The following is a 19,695-nucleotide window of genomic DNA, read 5'->3' on the forward strand; positions in this document are numbered from 1 at the left end:
TTGAGGACAGCAAGGATACTGGGAGGAAGGCCGATCGGACAAGGCCCGCAAAAGAGCAAAGTCAACATGGGTTCAATTGAGCATTTCAACTACATTTCTTTCAGAAAACTTTAGTGATGTGCAGAGTGACTGAGTGTGTGAATTCGTAAAAGCAATGCAAGGAAAAATGCTTCCTGTAGAATGTGGGCTTATTGCAAGGAACAGAAAAAGGAAACCTACCTCATCTAATTTGTACATTAAGATACATTTCTTTTGAGGAGTCAAGATCACAAGTTTTCCTCTGATGGAAGTCTCAGTTTGGTAAGGAGCTTACTGTGGCAGAGGTTTACCATCACTTCCTTTCAAGCACCTTAGAGGAACATCTCATGGACATGTCCTGGGTGATCTTGAGCAATCCTTAAAAAAAAAAAAAAAAGACAACAGTGCCCAATATGCCCTCCTATTGTTTTGACAATAATGGGACATGTCATTCAAGATTTTTTTTTATGAATGCGAAAGGTCAAGGTTACAAGCGGAAGCTCAGATCATGAGATAGGCTTAAGGCTCCTCAAAGACAGCTGCAATTCACTAATGAATGCAGGAACTCAAGCTCACTCTACCTTCGACCCGGGTGCCGGGTCGAAGGTAGAGTGTATTATTGAAAGCCTGTCCCATCACATCGATGCTTTGTGCGTGATCGATGTGATGGGACAGGCTTTCAATAATACACGGCTGCAAATACAAACCCCTGAAGAAGTCCACGAAACATGGATGTGTCGGGTTCATGCCGGTGCTTCAGTAAAAGTTGTCACCTCTGCACACTAAGCGTACAATGATAAGTGATCTGTTTACATCCCTCTCAGTCTTCACTATAATTTTTAAAAAAATTGATAAAATTTGCAATGCACCTTGAAAGATTATGCGATTGTTGATACCTGTGATTATATACAAAGAAAGTCTTTATAGCGTAAAACCAATTCCACACATTATGGTTAACGCTTAAAACGTGACTTCTTGTTGCAGGAGAGCACCCTCTAATAACGTACAGAGAGGCTCTAGATTGTATGAGGTATCACAATCCAAAAAAACAGCTGTCATCTATGATGTTCCGTTTGTATTGAATATAGATATATGTAGACATATGTATAAAATGTAGTAAAAAGAGGGCCTTTCTTCCAATAGAGAAATGTGGCCCAGGGAAAGGGAAGCAGAGGGTATCCTCAATCCCTGACCTTTGTGGTTTGGCTAAGAAAATTATTTTTGTGGTTTAATGTCCTTTTTTCCTTCTTCTCTCTTTGCAATTCTAGGGGAACCTTACACTCAGAAGAACCAACAGCAAGTGCAACATTGGCCATGTGGAATGCAGTAGTCCTGATTACAAACTTGGAATTGGTATTTGGGTTCTAGGCCTAGTATCTAATAAGGAAACTCTGGTTATTGTAATAGGTTCTTGTTATAATTATGGAAATCAAAACTAACAATGGCTCCTGGTTGGTTTTCTAGCTTCAGCATAACATACTGAGGAGCTGAGGCAGTACCAAGCCTTTTATAGGGAGTGAAGTCAGCTCTTGAATTTTGTCTCTACCTCCATCTGCTGGTCAGGGGGCACATCCCACCTGTTTGGACTAGTCTGCTAGGACTAAAGGAAAGGAAATTAACGGGCAAGTATAAATTTCACCTTCTTCGGAACCGATAGGACTGCAAGAACTGAGCCTTTCAATTCCAGAGATTCACTATGGGGAGACTGCTGGTAAGGCTGATAACTCATTTAGGGCCCCCTAGAGACAAAGTGGGTGAAATAACTGATGAAGGTGCTAAACATTGCATCTTTATAAAGGGTCCTTCTCAGACACACAAAAGGCTCTTGGTCAATAGTTCTGTTGTAGACAGAAAACCCAAGAGCGGGGAGTAGCTGGCTTGTTACGGCGGTTACTACCCCAAACCAAATGTGCCTGATACTTCACTTTCCATGCATATCCAGCATGGTTCTCTGCTTCATCGGCATGGGAGAAAGACTGATACATCACGCATTTCCAGCATAGCTCTCTGCTTCAACGGCAGGGGGAAAAAAAAAACCAAAAAACTGATGCTTCACGCATATCCTGCATAGCTTCAACGACAGGGGTGAAGAAAAAAAGGATTCGCAATCACAAAGCGAGGAGTAGCTGGCTTGTTACGGCAGTTACTACCCCAAACCAAATGTGCCTGATACTTCACTTTCAATGCATATCCAGCATGGCTCTCTGCTTCAACGGCAGGGGAGAAGAAAAAAAAACCAACAAGGGCTGTACAACATAGTCTAGGTAAAACAAATAAGCATGGGTGTAGCTTGCTTATCGCGGCGGTTACTGCCCCTACTACCCCTAACTAATCAAGCTAGATATTTCACTTGGATGCAGCTCCATCACTGCTCTCTACATTAATGGTGGGGGTGGAAGGGGAATAGAACAAGGAGCTAAGAGAAACAGATAAGAATGAGAGAAAAAATGTGTGAGGCTTGCTGGGCAGACTGGATGGGCCATTCGGTCTTCTTCTGCCGTCATTTCTATGTTTCTATAATATCTTAACTGTTCCAAAGTTGTTTTCTAAATTCAGACATGAACATTTGAAGTCACATTTTAACAATCTTTTTGTTTCCCCTATTAAAGAGAATGAGAGTGACGATGAAACCTACGAAGTATTAGATTTAACAGAATACGCAAGACGTCATCAATGGTGGAGTCGGGTGTTCGGCCGAAATTCTGGTCCCGTTGCTGAAAAATACTCTGTAGCTACTCAGATAATGATAGGTGGACTGAGTGGCTGGTAAGAAATTTAATGTTGTAGCTGTTATGAAGAAGAACCTAACTGGTATCTAACAAGAAAGCAATAGTTAATACATTGGTTCCTTCTTTTTAAGAGTCTGCTTATATCGGTAGTGAGATGAATGGAATGACTGAAGGGGTGGGGATAGATGGGTTGGGTGAGTTAAGTTATGATATGATGTCTGATTTAACTTCTCTTTTTGAACTCGAGCAACATTTGAATCAGATTAAACCCTCTTTCTTTAGGTTAGATCTGTGCCCATCTTACTTAATCCAGATGCTACCTGATGAGGTTTTGTTGGTTTTGCTAAATTTAGTTGTTTCCTCTTTGAGTACAAGGGAGTTGCCAGCTGCATTGAAGAAAGCAGTAGTTTCTCCAATTTTGAAAAACAATAACTTGGACCCAGCGGCTTGAAGCAATTAAAGCCTGGTGTCGTTATTTGCCTCTTGTTGCTAAGCTGATTTGTATATCACTTTGGATGATCGTATCTGAGAAGTGGTTTATAAATATTTATTTATTTGTTTTTATTTATTTATTTACTTTTATTTATTTATTTACTTTTATATACCGGTGTTCGATTTTACATATCACATCGGTTTACATTTAAACAAAATTTGCAGGAACTTATGCGTTACCTTTGTCATATATGAATATATAAGAAATTAAATGAAATTTTGTTGATTGGGGGCAATGTTTCATTACATGAACTATTAGAAACCTAAAGGATGACCTGGGACATAGCTTTTACCCATGGTATTTGTGGGATGAGTTCCAGGATAATCTGGGATGTAGTTTTTAAACCACATATGTATGAGTGCCAAGACCAAAATAGGTCTCAGGATTGTACGAGGTTATATCGGGGGGAGGGGGAGGTGTATGACGTCCCAAGGGACAGAATGTTGGGGTGTGTCTGTTAATTTTATATGGAGCTGGTTTTGCTGGATGTTGTTATGCAGATTTTATAATGTAATATTCTATAATGATTGTATACTGATATTGGTTCTTTAAATATTCTTGTATCTTGTTTGATGTCTTACTAATGTTTTACACTGTGCACTTTGTTAATTACTTTGGGCAAATTGTTTTTAAAATAAGCGATACATTTTTAAACTAAAATACTTCTAGAGATGAAAATTGAAGGATATTTAATTTAGTGGAGTCTGATTCACCGCTTTTCCCTCCCTCCGCTCCTCACCAGAATTTCATAGAAATTGAGTGACACTATTCGGAATATGCACCTGTGTTGTGTGTTTTTCTTTTTTTAATCTATTTAATTGGGATTTAGTAGAAAGGAGTTTGTGAATCAATTCTGGAGGAAGAAATGAATGCACTGCTGACTGTCTTCAGCTGTTTAAGTATTGTAGGTCATCTAGCATAGCCTAATATGGAACTCAGCATGGTATACCTATAGTTTGGATTATTTTTCCCTGTCTGTTTCACTTTGCATTGTCCACATTAAACTTAATCTATTTAAACACCCAGTCCCCTAGTCTTGCAAGGTCTTCTTGCAATTTCTCACAATTACCTTGTGAGATAATTTGGTCATCTCCCTTTTCCAGATCATTGATAATTAAAAAGCTTGATATTCTCAAGTGTGCGATAGTAAAACACATTTTGAAAAAACCTCAATTGAACTTTTCGGATCCAGCTAAACTTAGACCCATCTCGAATTTACCTTGTCTGTCTAAAATTTTAGAAAAAGTAGTAAATAACCAACTTTCTGATCACTTACAAACACATAATATTCTCTTTCCATCTCAATATGGATTCTGAAAGTACTATAGTACAGAAACTCTTTTGGTGTCACTACAAGACACCGTGCTGAGAGGCAATGATAATAGTCAAACTTATTTTTTTATTATGTTAGTCTATTCAAAAGCTGAGGAAATATCTAAGAGAAATAGGCTTAAAAGATATCACCTTACAATGGTTCAAATCCTACTTAGACGATAGATCATATAAAGTTAAATTAAACAATATAGAATCTGAACAAATCAATTTGCTTCATGGTGTACCTCAGGGATCCTCACTTTCTGCCATGCTTTTTAATATTTATATGCTTCCTTTATGTAAACTTTTATCTGGTCTTAACCTTACATATTTTCTCTATGCTGACGATGTTCAGATTTTAATACCAATTGAATCTTCAATAGACTCTACTCTTAAACTGTGGGACATTTATTTATCTGCTATTTACAAAGTTCTGACACAGATGAGTCTTTCCCTCAACGTTAAAAAAAACTGAGATGCTATACATATGCCCCAAGTTAAGTCCACAGAAGGAAGCTAAAATTTTGGAATCTGCAAAAAATGACCCCAGTTCTTTTGATGTTAGAGACCTAGGGATCATCCTGGACTGTGAAGTGAAGCTCAAAAAATGGATAAACAGTAAAATCAAAGATGGATATTTTAAATTAAATGTCTTAAAGAGATTAAAAGCTCTATTACACCTGAACGATTTTAGAACTGTTTTACAAGCTCTTGTCTTTTCCAAGTTGGACTATTGTAATGCTCTCCTTTTGGGCCTACCTTCTTATTCTACAAGACCTCTTCAAATACTCCAAAATTCTGTCACTAGACTCTTAACTAACACAAAAAAAGCTGAACGTATTACTCCCATCTTGAAAGATCTTCACTGGTTACCTGTTGGTTAAAGAATTCAACACAAGGCTCTTTCTTTAATTCATAAATCACTTTATAGTGACAAAGTTGAATGGTTCACAGCATCATTACATTTCCATATTCCCTCAAGAACAACACGATCAACTAATACTGGGCTGTTTCCAATTCCATCAGTAAAAGCTGCGCATCTGAATACAGTCCGTGAAAGAGCACTATCGATAGCCGGGCCTCGATTGTGGAACTCCCTACCACAAGACCTTAGGATGGAATCTAACAAAAGTTTTTAAGAAAGGAGTAAAAACATGGCTGTTTTATCAAGCCTTCCAATAACTTATTCTGATTTCTTTTTAGACTTTGTCTTAATTTAAATTTAAGTTTTAATATTATATTTTATGTATTAATTTTAGCTAATTTTATAATACTTTGATATTATGTATTTATAATTTCCTTATAAATTTTGAATTGCAAATGTTTTAATTGACACTTGTCCATTACTGTAAACCGATATGATATGTACACATGAATGTCGGTATACAAAAAAACAATAAATAAATAAAATAAAAAGCAGCAGACCCAGTACAGATCTCTGGAGTACTTCACTATTTACCTTTCTAAACTAAGAAAAATTTTCTACTTTCTGTTTTCTATCCACAATAGGACATTGCCTCTTATCTCATGACTTTTTAATTTCCTGATGAGCTCTCATGAGGGACTTTGTCAAATGCTTTCTGAAAATCCAGATACACTATATTAACCAGCTCACCTTTATCTACATGTTTGTTAACCCCTTCAAAACAAAAAAATCTAACAGATTTGTAAGGAAAGGCTTCCCTTTGCTAAATTCTTGTTGGATCCATTTCATTAGTCTTTGTGGCCAGTAATTTTGTTTTTAAAAATAACTTCTACTGTTGTGCCTGGCACGGATCATGGGGCTTGCTGGTCTGTAGTTTCCTGATCACTCCAGAGCTCTTTTTAAAAATGGGTGTGATGTTGGCCAATCTTTAAGAAATTTGATAATATCACCCCCATGCTGATGGGCCTCCATTGGTTGCCTATCCATGCCCGAATTCAGTACAAATGTCTGACTCTCATTCACAAAACCATTTATGGCAATGACACAGAATGGCTAAATGCATCCCTTCATATTCATACTCCTTCACATAAATTAAGATCTCTGGGCAAGGCATTACTTTCAGTCCCATCACCCAAATCAGCACATCTAAACGCAGTTAGGGAAAGGGCGCTTTCTGCAGCTGGACCTAAACTCTGGAGCTCTCTTCCACTTAACGTTCGATCAGAAGCTTGTATACAACCATTTAAGAAACAGCTAAAAACATGAGCTGGCTTTCAACAAGTCAGAATAACATTTTTTTAGTGACTCCTCCCTGGGTATTCAGATTTGACAAAAAAGTTTTTTAGTATCTATCTTTTTAGTTTCTTAATGATGTTGCCATTAGTTATGGTATTTAATTAATAAAATGTATTTTATTATTTTGTAATTTATAGCATAGAATATTGTTATGATATTTTAGCAATTCCAAAGGGTTTTATTTGGTGCCTTAATTTCAATGTTTCATGAGTTTTTAACCCACTTTAACTTTATTTTAAAAGTTTCTTATGTTTGTTTGGGACACAGTATTAATGGCTTGTCCCCAAGTTTTTATGTAAACAGACGTGAAGTGCACACAATATGTTCGGTATATAAAAATGCCTAAATAAATAAATAAATACTGTGGCTGATTTGAATGAGAGTTTAGAGATTAGTAATCAGTATTCCCTTTCAGCTGTGCGCATGCACAGTTTTCCAGTTAGTGCATAACTGCCAGAGCTAACTCGCAGCCTTGCGAGGAAAAGTAGTAGCGACACCTCCCCTCCTCCATTGAGGAAGTGAAGGCATTCTCCCTCCAGCCTGGGAGAACTTTCTGGGAACTCATCTGTACTTCCAGCTAACGAGAAGTCAGGTCTATATGTGCTTCACCTGTTTGAGTCATCCTGTAGGAGCCGTGGAGGTCACGAGGTGTGTCTGGTGTGGGAGAGGGGGTAGGAATCTTCCTGAAAGCCTCTGACTGCTGCAGTGAGGCTGCAGTGCTCACCTGGCTTTGGGGTAAGCACCCGCCTTCACGTCCATCTCCACTCCCCAAGCAGTCCTGGAGCCTTAGCTGGACTAGTGGGACTCCCATGGAGCTCATCTTGCGGCGGCCGAGGACAAGGCCTTCGAGCATGTGTGTGAAAGCGAGAGCCTTCACTTGTATGAGAGAACAAGAGCCTGCATATGAAAGAGAGAGAGGGGAGAGCCTGCATGTGTGTGTGAGAGTATATGAAGGAATATGCAAGAGAATGAACATGTATGAGAAAGGATAAACTATATGTAGCTCATCTCCCCAGTCCACAACAATCTCTAGGTGACTGGAAATTAAAAGATCCCAAGTGTGGAGAATTATTTTTCCCACTATTGCACTGCCCAATATATTTGGGTTTGTTGTGGCTTCCAGCATGTGTATATGAGAGAGAACCTGCGTATGTGCAACAGAGATAGGGAGAGCCTGTGTGTGTGTGTGAGAGCCTATGTGTGTTTGAGAACGTGTTTGTGTGTGAGGGGGAGAAGAGACTGTGAGTGCATGTGAAGGAATGAATCAAAGAATGAACAAGTGTAAGTATGTGAGAGGATAAAGTATGTGTGGTCCCCTACCCCCAAGCCTAACAATCTCTGGGAGACTGGAAATCAAGAGTCCAGTATGGAGAGCTGGAGATTTTTTAAACCATATTTAAAATTTTTGCGTCGTGTTTCATGTGTCTGCTGTTTTGAAATATTTTATTGCAGTTTGGGTAATATAACAAATATTTTTGAATTTTTATAATTATTGGATGTTTGTTGGCTGTTTGAATATTTTTTTTTATCAGTATAGTTTTAACAATTTGAATGTTTTATATTGCTTGATTTTATTGCTTGATGTTTTGTGAAGAATGATGGTTTCTGCTTTTCCATTGTTGCACTTCACATTATAGTCAGGCTTGTGGTTTCCAGTTCAGTTTTTGTTGGCACATTTCTATTTATAATTATGGTCTTTATCTTCTGTATTTGGTGAGGATCTGCCTGTATTTTAAAGGTAAAAAACCAACACCATCCCCAAACAATTATAGGTGTGAGTGGAAATCAGAATAATACTACCATATATCACTTCAACCACAAAAATTCATATCTAATTATAAAAGACCGTCATAATAGGCTTCATCAGAAAAGCGTATTTAAACACCTTAGTAGCCTTCAGCCTTACATATAATCATAGGTCTTTTTCACTTATAATTGTCCATTTTTTTTAGTATTTTGCTTGCAAATAAAATCCGTTCATGACCATTTCAACAGTTATAATAACTTATCTCAATAGGAACTGTCCCACTGATGTTTTCCACAGCTTCTTCAAGAACAGTAACCTTTCAAAATAATCCATTTCTTCAGCGATATAAAACCACCCTATCTAACCGTTGACACGGGTCCGTGTTTTGAACTTCGCGTTCTTCTTCAGGGCTAATCTGCACCCATTCGGTCTATGGAAAACAACCACACTTGTTTTTTTAGTGGAAAAATAAAAATCAATTATATAAATGCCGAAGTTCCTAATGAGAGGTTCCATTCTTGTGTAACTTTAAATCCTGCTGTGACAATAATGGTACTTATCACTGGCTTTTACAGCATTATGGTCATCTCTTACTCATTTATGTTGTAACAGAAGTTTGCTCTTTATTAATTTCACTTGCATGCAGAAAGTGTTTTTGAATGTCCCTGCAAAAAAAAAAATAAAAAATTCATACACATTTTATTGAAACTGCTGTTAGGTGATTAATTCAAAGGGTGGACTTAGCCAATGTTCCCTCTAAGGATGGGGTTGCTGTAAGCAAAAAAATGTTTTTAAAGTAGGCGAATTTGGATGGCTAAGTCACTTTTTTAGTTTTATAAATACAGTAGAGCCCTTATATACTAAAATAGTTTAAATAAACATGCCATTTAATAAACATATTTTAAATACGATGTATAATGCATGAAATTTAAGTTCATTGCATGTAAAATTGATAGGCATTTTGCATCAAAGAAAGCAATGTCCATATAGTAATATATCAAATTTTGCTCACAATTTTTGCTCACAGCAACCCAGTCCTTAGAGGGAATATTGCTAGCAATAGTTCTGAAACTTAATTTTGGAGTTTTTTCAAAACACTGGAATGTATACAGTCTGGTCTTGGTGATTTGTCACTCTTTAGTTTGTCGGTTTTTCTGTATTACATTTTCCTGCTTCATATTACATACATGTTGGCTATATTTGTAGGCAGAGTTGTTTTATGCCCTTATACATTTCTGACAATCCCATCCGACTCTGGCCAGTCATATCTGTGATCTCAGGTATCTTGAAGAGCTTCTGATGTTGCCTTTAGCCAGCCAGCAGGTGTGCCATAAGCCCTTAGGCTATGAGCATTGCCTCTCCAGTGCATTGAGACCCATCAGATCCAGGGATAGAAGTAAGACATCAAACTCTAGCAAGAACTGCCAGAGGCTGGCTCTTTTTCAGCTAATTTAACATTAAGAAGTAGGTCAGTCAGAGTAGACCGGGGTGCAGCGCACTGCTCCTCAAATTATCCTTGCTGGTCAGGTATGGCCTGACTTCAAGCACTTCCTGCTGAAAGACTCTGTGGTGACTACAGCTTTTTTCAAGTTAGGAAGAGGGTCTCTCATGAAGAAATTCTGTACAGCCCTGGATCCTTCTACTAGAGAAACGTGGGGACTAGAATTGGTATCTGGTAGAGTTTTTCTATCTTTTATGTTTTTTACAGCGCTGCCCTGAGGTGAGGAAATCCCATGCTGGGTGAGTGTTGTCAAAAAAAGTCATGAGTTGGTGGAATAAGAATCGAGTGGAATCTGATTTTTTTCCCAAGTGCATGGAAAGATAAGATGAAGGCTAGAGCACAGAATTCCAAGGAGAGCGCCATTAAGTTCTACCTCAGACGCTGGCATCTGTAGAGTACTAGTATTTGAATAGGTCAGGGGGAAAACGGGAATCTTTGCAGATTTTGCTGCCTATATCAGTCTAGCAATAAAGATGTTGTAAGGGCCTGAGCTTTGGAGACTGCAGAGGTTTCTTCAGATATGTCAAAGGACCTGTGTAGCCCTGGGGTCATGTACTACAACTTGTCAAAGGTAGTACAGTCTAAAAGGATTCCATGGACTTATTCTGATGTAGGATAACAGTGTGGTTGTCATTTTGGGCCACTTGAATGCAGAAAAATAAAAATTTTATTGGCCTAACTTAATACATTTCTTGATTAGCTTTCAAGAGCTAATATTCAGTTCTTCAAGTCTGAACAGAATGAGCAAAAGATGACATTATCAGGAAAAATAAGTAAAGCAAGGGAAGACAAAAGTGACACCTCCATGGGAGAGCACTTTTCTGAGCTAGGCCATTGCATCAATGACCATGGGCCCGATATTCAAACGTATCCAGCTATGTAACTTAGCCGGATGGAGATGAAGCAAAAGCTGAGGTCACGGCTACATAGTCCCGTCCCGACAGCCTGCCAGTATTTTCTGACTCTAGCAAACGGTGGACATGCATTTCCCGTGAGGGATTGCCTGTGAGTAAAAAATTTAAAAAGAAGAAGAAAGAAGTTGGAAAGGAGATGTCTATATAGGACCGCTTGCCTCCTGAGGTGATACCGTGCGGTCCCTCCCTAGGTAGAGTGGCTCAGTCCGGTAGCCTTGTCTGATGTGGACCTAAATCTAGTTAGCGGCTGCAGTCCGAGAGAGGCTCAGCAGTGAAGGCTTTAGCCTTCTCCCCCTGCAGCTGGGACCCATTCCTGCTCTCTTAGTCAGGGAGGGCTTGAGCTCAGGTAAAATTTGTTTTAACTGAAAAAAAAAAAAGTCGGTGACAGGAAGACAGCAGGTGAAGGGTCTGTTCTTTGGTGTTCGGCTGTCCCGCTTACAGCTCTGGGGAATTCTGTGAAGTGAGGAGAGAGTGCATGCATGGTGGGTTGAGCAGCTGTTTGGCTAGGCCCCGCTTCTAGGCTTTTTCCATTTTTGCATGTGGTAGGCCGCGGGGTACTTTCAAGTGCTTTTTTGCTGCAGACAGTCTGTCCGTGTCCAGGTGTGCGCCCATTTTCATTTGTGTGCACATTTGGGCATTCTTCCTTCTAGATGCACATCTTGTGCGCTCAGTTAAGGCATTTTTCCTGGGTGTCCAGTGGGACGAGTGGCCTAGGCGCGTGGACTTGGATGCACATTTTTTGTGCATCCATATTAGGCGCGCTTGTACGCAGGAAAAATCTAGGCGCGAGCATTCATTGGGCTGCATGCTATAAGCAGTTACACAAATAGTGTGGTGAAATATTCAAGAAGGTCAGTAAGTAGGTAGGTAGGTATGTATGTATGGATCCCAAGTTGGATACGCAGTCAGTGAGTAGCATCTAGTAATTCCCATCGACCAACGGGGAGTGCCCCCAGGGTATAAACTAGCAGACGAGCTAATATATCTCGGAGCCCAAACCACCTAAAAAATCATGATCAGGAATTCAAGGTGGTGGTATTTCCTCAATGGGAACCTGTGTGCCCTTCCCCATGAACAGCACGCCCCGTGGCCGTCTCTCCAAGAGAAGACCTCAGCCCGGTGTGGGTGAATAGTTAGGACCAAGGAGATTCAACAGAGCTCCAATAGTCACTAAATCTTATAGTCACTAAATCCGCGAGGACTGGTAGGCAGTATCCTCTGTCAAGGGTTGGGAAGTGGGCTTCAAATAGTTATAAAAGGATTCCCAAATGCTTTGAATTGCAATGAGTTTCTTCAGGGAGGTGTTCCTGGCAGTGACATATTCGAGAGCACTCATATTGATAATTCTTGTAAACCACAAGTCCACGCTCGGTGCTTTGTCTGCAAGCCAGTGTAGCAAAATCATTTTTCTCCCCAGCAATCCTGCTCTATGGAGATAAAGTATAATGTGAGGTGGGGGATCCCAGGTTAAAGGTGTCGGGGAGCCAAATAACTATACATTTGGATCAACTGGTAGGGGATGACCTAGAATTTTTGAACACATGCGAGCTATCCCCCCCCCCAAAAGTTGAGTATTAACGGACATTCCCAAAAGCAATGGACAAATATACCTTCTTGTGTCTGATATTTCGGGCATTGTGCTGTGGTGGCCATTTGGAAATAGTGCGCCTTAGAGGGGGAAATGAATAACCTCCAAAGGAATTTGTAAAAGGTTTCATGTAAAAGCACATTTCCTGTGATATCTCGGATCAAACCAAAAAGCTTTTTAAAGTCCTCATAGGTTAATTTGAACAAAGGCCAGCCCACTCACTTATTGTAAAGCTGTTGGATGTGATCATGTGTGCCCATCCTTGAAAGTGCCAAATTGTATCAAGTAATGTTCAGTTTCTGCTTGGGATATTCGGGAAACTGCTCTCTGAGCTTGGGAAAGGACGGAAATGTGGAGAAGTATTGCTTTTGACCTGATATATAGTGTTGATTATTTTGTGTTTTTGCAAAACAGTTATATGTACGCAACCAGTTACTCAATTAAGCGGTTATACTGTATCATGTCATAAAAGGCTCGCCTTGGACATCTTGTTATATGTAAACCGATGTGATATGTCAAATCGAATGTCTGTATAGAAAAATAAATAAATAAATCCCGGGAGAGGGAGGTGCAGCTCTGAACGATGCTCAGGATAGGAGGATTGAGGTTACCCTGAAGCAACCCTCTGAGGCAGTGGCAATGAACTTGCAAATTGCTTCTTCTTGCACCTTGATAGCTTGGGCTACCTTGTGGATTTGACAAGAGTCTGGTGGCATTGGGTCCGATTTAGGGCCTATGGTAGAACGGGGGGGGGGGGGGGCAGCCTTCTTGGCTGATGCAGGCTGTGACTTGGTATGCACAGCTGCCAGAGGAGCTGCTTCAGTTATTGCGGCCAGGCGACAGCTGTGGCTGCAACTGGTCCGCAGATACTATTTCAAAGTCCAATCTGACTAAGCTGCCTTTCAAAGGCTCACTTTTGTTTGGCAGTGAATTGGAAAAAATGGCAAGTAAATGGGGAGAGACCCAGGTCCTGCATTTGGAGGATATGAAGCCAGTTTCTCGGACTTCTTGCGCTAGTGACCACTCTCGAGACTACCGGCATTTTCGGCCTTATAGAGAAGGTTCTTCCCAGAGATCCCGTCCCTTCTGCAAATCTCAGTCCTTTTGCCCCCAAGGTTCTTGAAAGGATAGAGGGGAAACCCCCTGGTCTTCCCAATGAAGGGATGCAGGAGATAGGTGGTCGTCAGGTGGGCCCAGATTACTTTGGATCAGTGGGTCCTCAAAGTGGTTTGGAACAGCTGTGCTCTAGAATTTCTTTGCGTTCCTCTAGATTTTTTCATGGTCTCCCCATGCAATTCCCCTTAGAAAAGAGTAGAAGTGGAAGCTACATTACGACTGATTCTGAAAGCAGTCATCCCCATTCCCGAATCGCAACAAAATATGGGCTGATATTCCATTTATTTTATCATGCTCAAGAAGGAAGGGTCGTTTCGGCCCAAAGTGGATCTCAAGGGCTTCAACCGACATTTACGAGTTACAAATTTCAGGATGGAAACGGTGCGCCCTGTCATAATGGTGGCTCAAGCATACGGAGGCGTATCTGCATTTTCTCATCTAGCATGAACATTATTGTTTCCTCCAATTTGCCATCCTGAATCGTCGTTACCAGTTTCAGGCCTTGCCTTTCGGACTAGCCTCAGCGCCCAGGTCCTTTTCCAAGGTCATGGTAGTGGTAGCAGTGGCCGTTTGCAAGGAGGACATTCTAGTTCACCCCTATCTGGAGACTGGTTTATTCGAGCCAAGACATTGAAAGAGAGTCTTCGCATTTCCTGCAGGGTGGTTTCCTTGCTACAGGAACTAGGCTGGGTAGCGAATCTGGCCAACAGCAATTTGCAGCCATCTCAGACCCTGGAGTATCTTGGGGTTCGATTTGATACAATACAGAACAGAGTATTTCTGCTGGAGTGTCAGATCCACTTGTTGATGCTGCAAGTCCAATCCCTGCGGAACTCTGTTTATCTGACCATGTGGTCATATCTGCAGGTCCCGGTGTTGATGGTTGCCACATTAGAAGTAGTTCCCTGGACGAGGGCGCACATGCACCCTCTTGGTGCGCTCTGCTCTCTTGATGGTGTCCGCAGTCGCAGAACTATGCGGTGAGGCTGCTCCTTCCGTTAGAGGTGAAATCCCATTTGGACAGATGGTTATGCACAGACCATCTCAGGATGGGAATTTCCCTGATGATGCTGGATTGGTTGGTAATCATGACAGATGTGAGCCTCCGGGGCTGGGGTGCTCACTGTCAGGAGTTTGTGGAGCGGCACATCAGCCCTTCACCCCCCCCAGCCACGCACATGTTAGGATCGGCGCGCGCAAGGGGGTGCACAATTGTGCAACTTGCGTGCGCCAAGCCGCGCAGCCTTCCTCCATTCCCCTACCTAACCCGCCCCCCAGCCCTACCTAAACCCCCCCCCTTACCTTTGTTCCAAAAGTTACGCCCGCCGGCTAGCTGCCGGCACGCCATGCCCCGGCACAGGCCGCTGTGTCGGAGCACTCTGCCCCGCCCCTGGACCGCCCCTTTTTCAAAGCCCCGGGACATATGCGCGTCCCGGGGCTTGTGCATGCCGTCGAGCCTATGCAAGATAGGCTCAGCGCGCGCAGGGGCAGCTTTTCGGGGGTTACGCACATTAGCCTTTGAAAATCTGCCCCTTTGTGACAGTAGAACCCTGATTTGTTCTTAAGTCTTTCAATAAATATTTTTCCCCGCCACATTCTCACTAAGTTTTTGCTAATAATTTATCCCTTTACTACCAAAACGAAAAAAATTGTGTTGTGTGTTGTAACAAACGCTGTGTCCTTTATGTATATATGTATTTAATGTCCTTAATATATTCATATACTCCTCTTTATTTTGCTTGGTGTTCTGAGCCTCTAATTTGGTTTTTGCTAGTTTAAGCTTCTTTTCAAGCTGGAGAATAGAATTATTCAATTTAGCATTCTTACCTAAAACTACTTTGCTTGTTTCCCAATAAAGTACAGGGGTCTCAGAATGTGAGCCATTAGTGTTTTCAGATTCAGCTCATTTCTTTCGGAGGAAGGCTATAAACTCAATGTCCCCTCTTAAATAGCTTGGGAATTTCCATAATCTTTCCCCTCTTCTTTCCTCTGAAGGCTTGATGTCTATCCAAATTAAGGAATGATCTGAAACAACGAGTAAACCAGTTTCAGCCTTTATAACCTTAGGAAAGAAACTCTGTGAGACCAAAATTTGGTCTGTTCGTGTGAGACCAAAATGTAGCCTGTCCATGAGAGAGAAGTATGGGCTCTTGGTATGTGTATATTCCTTAAGTTCTGGATTCAGAACTCTCCAAACTTCGCATAATTGCACTTCCTTACACAAATAGGATATTCCTTTCCCCATTGCATCCTTCACAGTTTTAGTAGTTGGGGATTTATCTAATGAGGAATCATGCACATAATTATAATCCCCGGTCATAAACAAAGCACCCTTAGTATGAACTAGAACATAAGAACATAAGAACATTTGAAAATGCCATACTGGGTCAGACCAAGGGTCCATCAAGCCCAGCATCCTGTTTCCAACAGTGGCCAATCCAGGCCATAAGAACCTGGCAAGTACCCAAAAACTAAGTCTATTCCATGTAACCATTGCTAATGGCAGTGGCTATTCTCTAAGTGAACTTAATAGCAGGTAATGGACTTCTCCTCCAAGAACTTATCCAATCCTTTTTTAAACACAGCTATACTTACTGCACGAACCACATTCTCTGGCAACAAATTCCAGAGTTTAATTGTGCGTTGAGTAAAAAAGAACTTTCGCCGATTAGTTTTAAATGTGCCCCATGCTAACTTCATGGAGTGTCCCCTAGTCTTTCTACTATCCGAAAGAGTAAATAACCGATTCACATCTACCCGTTCTAGACCTCTCATGATTTTAAACACCTCTATCATATCCCCCCTCAGTCGTCTCTTCTCCAAGCTGAAAAGTCCTAACCTCTTTAGTCTTTCCTCATAGGGGAGTTATTCCATTCCCCTTATCATTTTGGTAGCCCTTCTCTGTACCTTCTCCATCGCAATTATATCTTTTTTGAGATGCGGCGACCAGAATTGTACACAGTATTCAAGGTGCGGTCTCACCATGGAGCGATACAGAGGCATTATGACATTTTCCGTTTTATTCATCATTCCTTTTCTAATAATTCCCAACATTCTGTTTGCTTTTTTGACTGCCGCAGCACACTGAACCGACGATTTCAATGTGTTATCCACTATGACACCTAAATCTCTTTCTTGGGTTGTAGCACCTAATATGGAACCCAACATCGTGTAATTATAGCATGGGTTATTTTTCCCTATATGCATCACCTTGCACTTATCCACATTAAATTTCATCTGCCATTTGGATGCCCAATTTTCCAGTCTCACAAGGTCTTCCTGCAATTTATCACAATCTGCTTGTGATTTAACTACTCTGAACAATTTTGTGTCATCTGCAAATTTGATTATCTCACTCGTCGTATTTCTTTCCAGATCATTTATAAATATATTGAACAGTAAGGGTCCCAATACAGATCCCTGAGGCACTCCACTGTCCACTCCCTTCCACTGAGAAAATTGCCCATTTAATCCTACTCTCTGTTTCTTGTCTTTTAGCCAGTTTGCAATCCACGAAAGGACATCGCCACCTATCCCATGACTTTTTACTTTTCCTAGAAGCCTCTCATGAGGAACTTTGTCAAACGCCTTCTGAAAATCCAAGTATACTATATCTACCGGTTCACCTTTATCCACATGTTTATTAACTCCTTCAAAAAAGTGAAGCAGATTTGTGAGGCAAGACTTGCCCTGGGTAAAGCCATGCTGACTTTGTTCCATTAAACCATGTCTTTCTATATGTTCTGTGATTTTGATGTTTAGAACACTTTCCACTATTTTTCCTGGCACTGAAGTCAGGCTAACCGGTCTGTAGTTTCCCGGATCGCCCCTGGAGCCCTTTTTAAATATTGGGGTTACATTTGCTATCCTCCAGTCTTCAGGTACAATGGATGATTTTAATGATAAGTTACAAATTTTTACTAATAGGTCTGAAATTTCATTTTTTAGTTCCTTCAGAACTCTGGGGTGTATACCATCCGGTCCAGGTGATTTACTACTCTTCAGTTTGTCAATCAGGCCTAGCACATCTTCTAGGTTCACCGTGATTTGATTCAGTCCATCTGAATCATTACCCATGAAAACCTTCTCCAGTATGGGTACCTCTCCAACATCCTCTTCAGTAAACACCGAAGCAAAGAAATCATTTAATCTTTCCGCGATGGCCTTATCTTCTCTAAGTGCCCCTTTAACCCCTCGATCATCTAACGGTCCAACTGACTCCCTCACAGGCTTTCTGCTTCGGATATATTTAAAAATGTTTTTACTGTGAGTTTTTGCCTCTACAGCCAACTTCTTTTCAAATTCTCTCTTAGCCTGTCTTATCAATGTCTTACATTTAACTTGCCAATGTTTATGCTTTATCCTATTTTCTTCTGTTGGATCCTTCTTCCAATTTTTGAATGAAGATCTTTTGGCTAAAATAGCTTCTTTCACCTCCCCTTTTAACCATGCCGGTAATCGTTTTGCCTTCTTTCCACCTTTCTTAATGTGTGGAATACATCTGGACTGTGCTTCTAGAATGGTATTTTTTAACAATGACCACGCCTCTTGGACATTTTTTACTTTTGTAGCTGCTCCTTTCAGTTTTTTTCTAACAATTTTTCTCATTTTATCAAAGTTTCCCTTTTGAAAGTTTAGCACGAGAGCCTTGGATTTGCACACTGTTCCTTTTCCAGTCATTAAATCAAATTTGATCATATTATGATCACTATTGCCAAGCGGCCCCACCACCGTTACCTCTCTCACCAAGTCCTGTGCTCCACTGAGAATTAGATCTAAAATTGCTCCCTCTCTCGTCGGTTCCTGAACCAATTGCTCCATAAAGCTATCATTTATTCCATCCAGGAACGTTATCTCTCTAGCGTGACCCGATGATACATTTACCCAGTCTTTATTGGGGTAATTGAAGTCTCCCATTATTACTGCACTACCAATTTGGTTAGCTTCCCTAATTTCTCTTAGCATTTCACTGTCCATCTCACCATCTTGACCAGGTGGACGGTAGTATACCCCTATCACTGTAGTCTTCCCTGATACACAAGGGATTTCTACCCAAAAAGATTCAATTTTGTATTTAGTCTCATGCAGGATGTTTATCCTGTTGGACTCTATGCCATCCCGGACATAAAGCGCCACACCTCCTCCCGACTGCTCCTCTCTGTCATTGCGATATAATTTGTACCCCGGTATAGCACTGTCCCATTGGTTATCCTCTTTCCACCATGTCTCTGAGATGCCAATTAAGTCTATGTCATCATTTACTGCTATACATTCTAATTCTCCCATCTTACTTCTTAGACTTCTGGCATTAGCATACAAACATTTCAAAGTTTGTTTTTTGTTTGTATTTTTATTCTGCTTTTTAATTGATAGGGATAAGTTAGAATTTTTTAGCTCAGGTGAGTTTTTAGTTACAGGCACTTGGACTACTTTTCTAATTATTGGAACCTCACTGTCGGGATGCCCTAATTCTAATGCATCATTAGTATCCTTTAAAGATACATCTCTCCGAACCATGCGCTGCTGAGCGACTGTCGGCTTTCCCCTTTGTTCTAGTTTAAAAGCTGCTCTATCTCCTTTTTAAAGGTTAGCGCCAGCAGTCTGGTTCCACCCTGGTTAAGGTGGAGCCCATCCCTTCGAAGAGACTCCCCCTTCCCCAAAAGGTTCCCCAGTTCCTAACAAAACTGTTGACTTAAGTTGACTTAAATTAGTAAAACAAATAATGGTCATAGTCATTAGGTGCTTATAAGTTACAGATGGTAATGTCACAACCCTGTAGTCTCCCTATCAGAATAATCCATCTGCCCTCCGCATCTTTTATTTCTTGTTCCATTTGGAACTGGATATTTTTGTGGATGAGGATGGCTGTGCCAGCTTTTTTCCTTTTAGTTGCCGAGAAATAACAGGACTTAACCCATTCTCTGGTAAGCTTCTTACTTTACAAATCAGAAAGATGTGTTTCTTGTAAGCAAGCAATTGAGACGTTATGCCTATTTAAAGTTTGTAAAGCATTCTTCCTTTTAATAGACGTGCCTAAGCCATTTACATTCCATG

General features: G+C 40.7%; 1 protein-coding gene across 1 annotated transcript in view; it reads left to right on the plus strand.

Annotated features, from left to right (window-relative positions):
- The window catches only part of FUNDC1 (FUN14 domain containing 1), a 42,906-nt gene that overhangs the window by 13,789 nt on the left and 9,422 nt on the right, over nt 1-19,695 (plus strand). The window contains exon 2 of the mRNA XM_029603119.1: nt 2,628-2,784. Within this exon, the coding sequence (XP_029458979.1) occupies nt 2,628-2,784 (157 nt within the window). The remainder of the gene's footprint in view (nt 1-2,627; nt 2,785-19,695) is intronic.

The sequence above is a fragment of the Rhinatrema bivittatum genome, chromosome 5, assembly GCF_901001135.1.
Source record: "Rhinatrema bivittatum chromosome 5, aRhiBiv1.1, whole genome shotgun sequence".
NCBI classification, from domain to species: Eukaryota; Metazoa; Chordata; class Amphibia; order Gymnophiona; family Rhinatrematidae; genus Rhinatrema; species Rhinatrema bivittatum.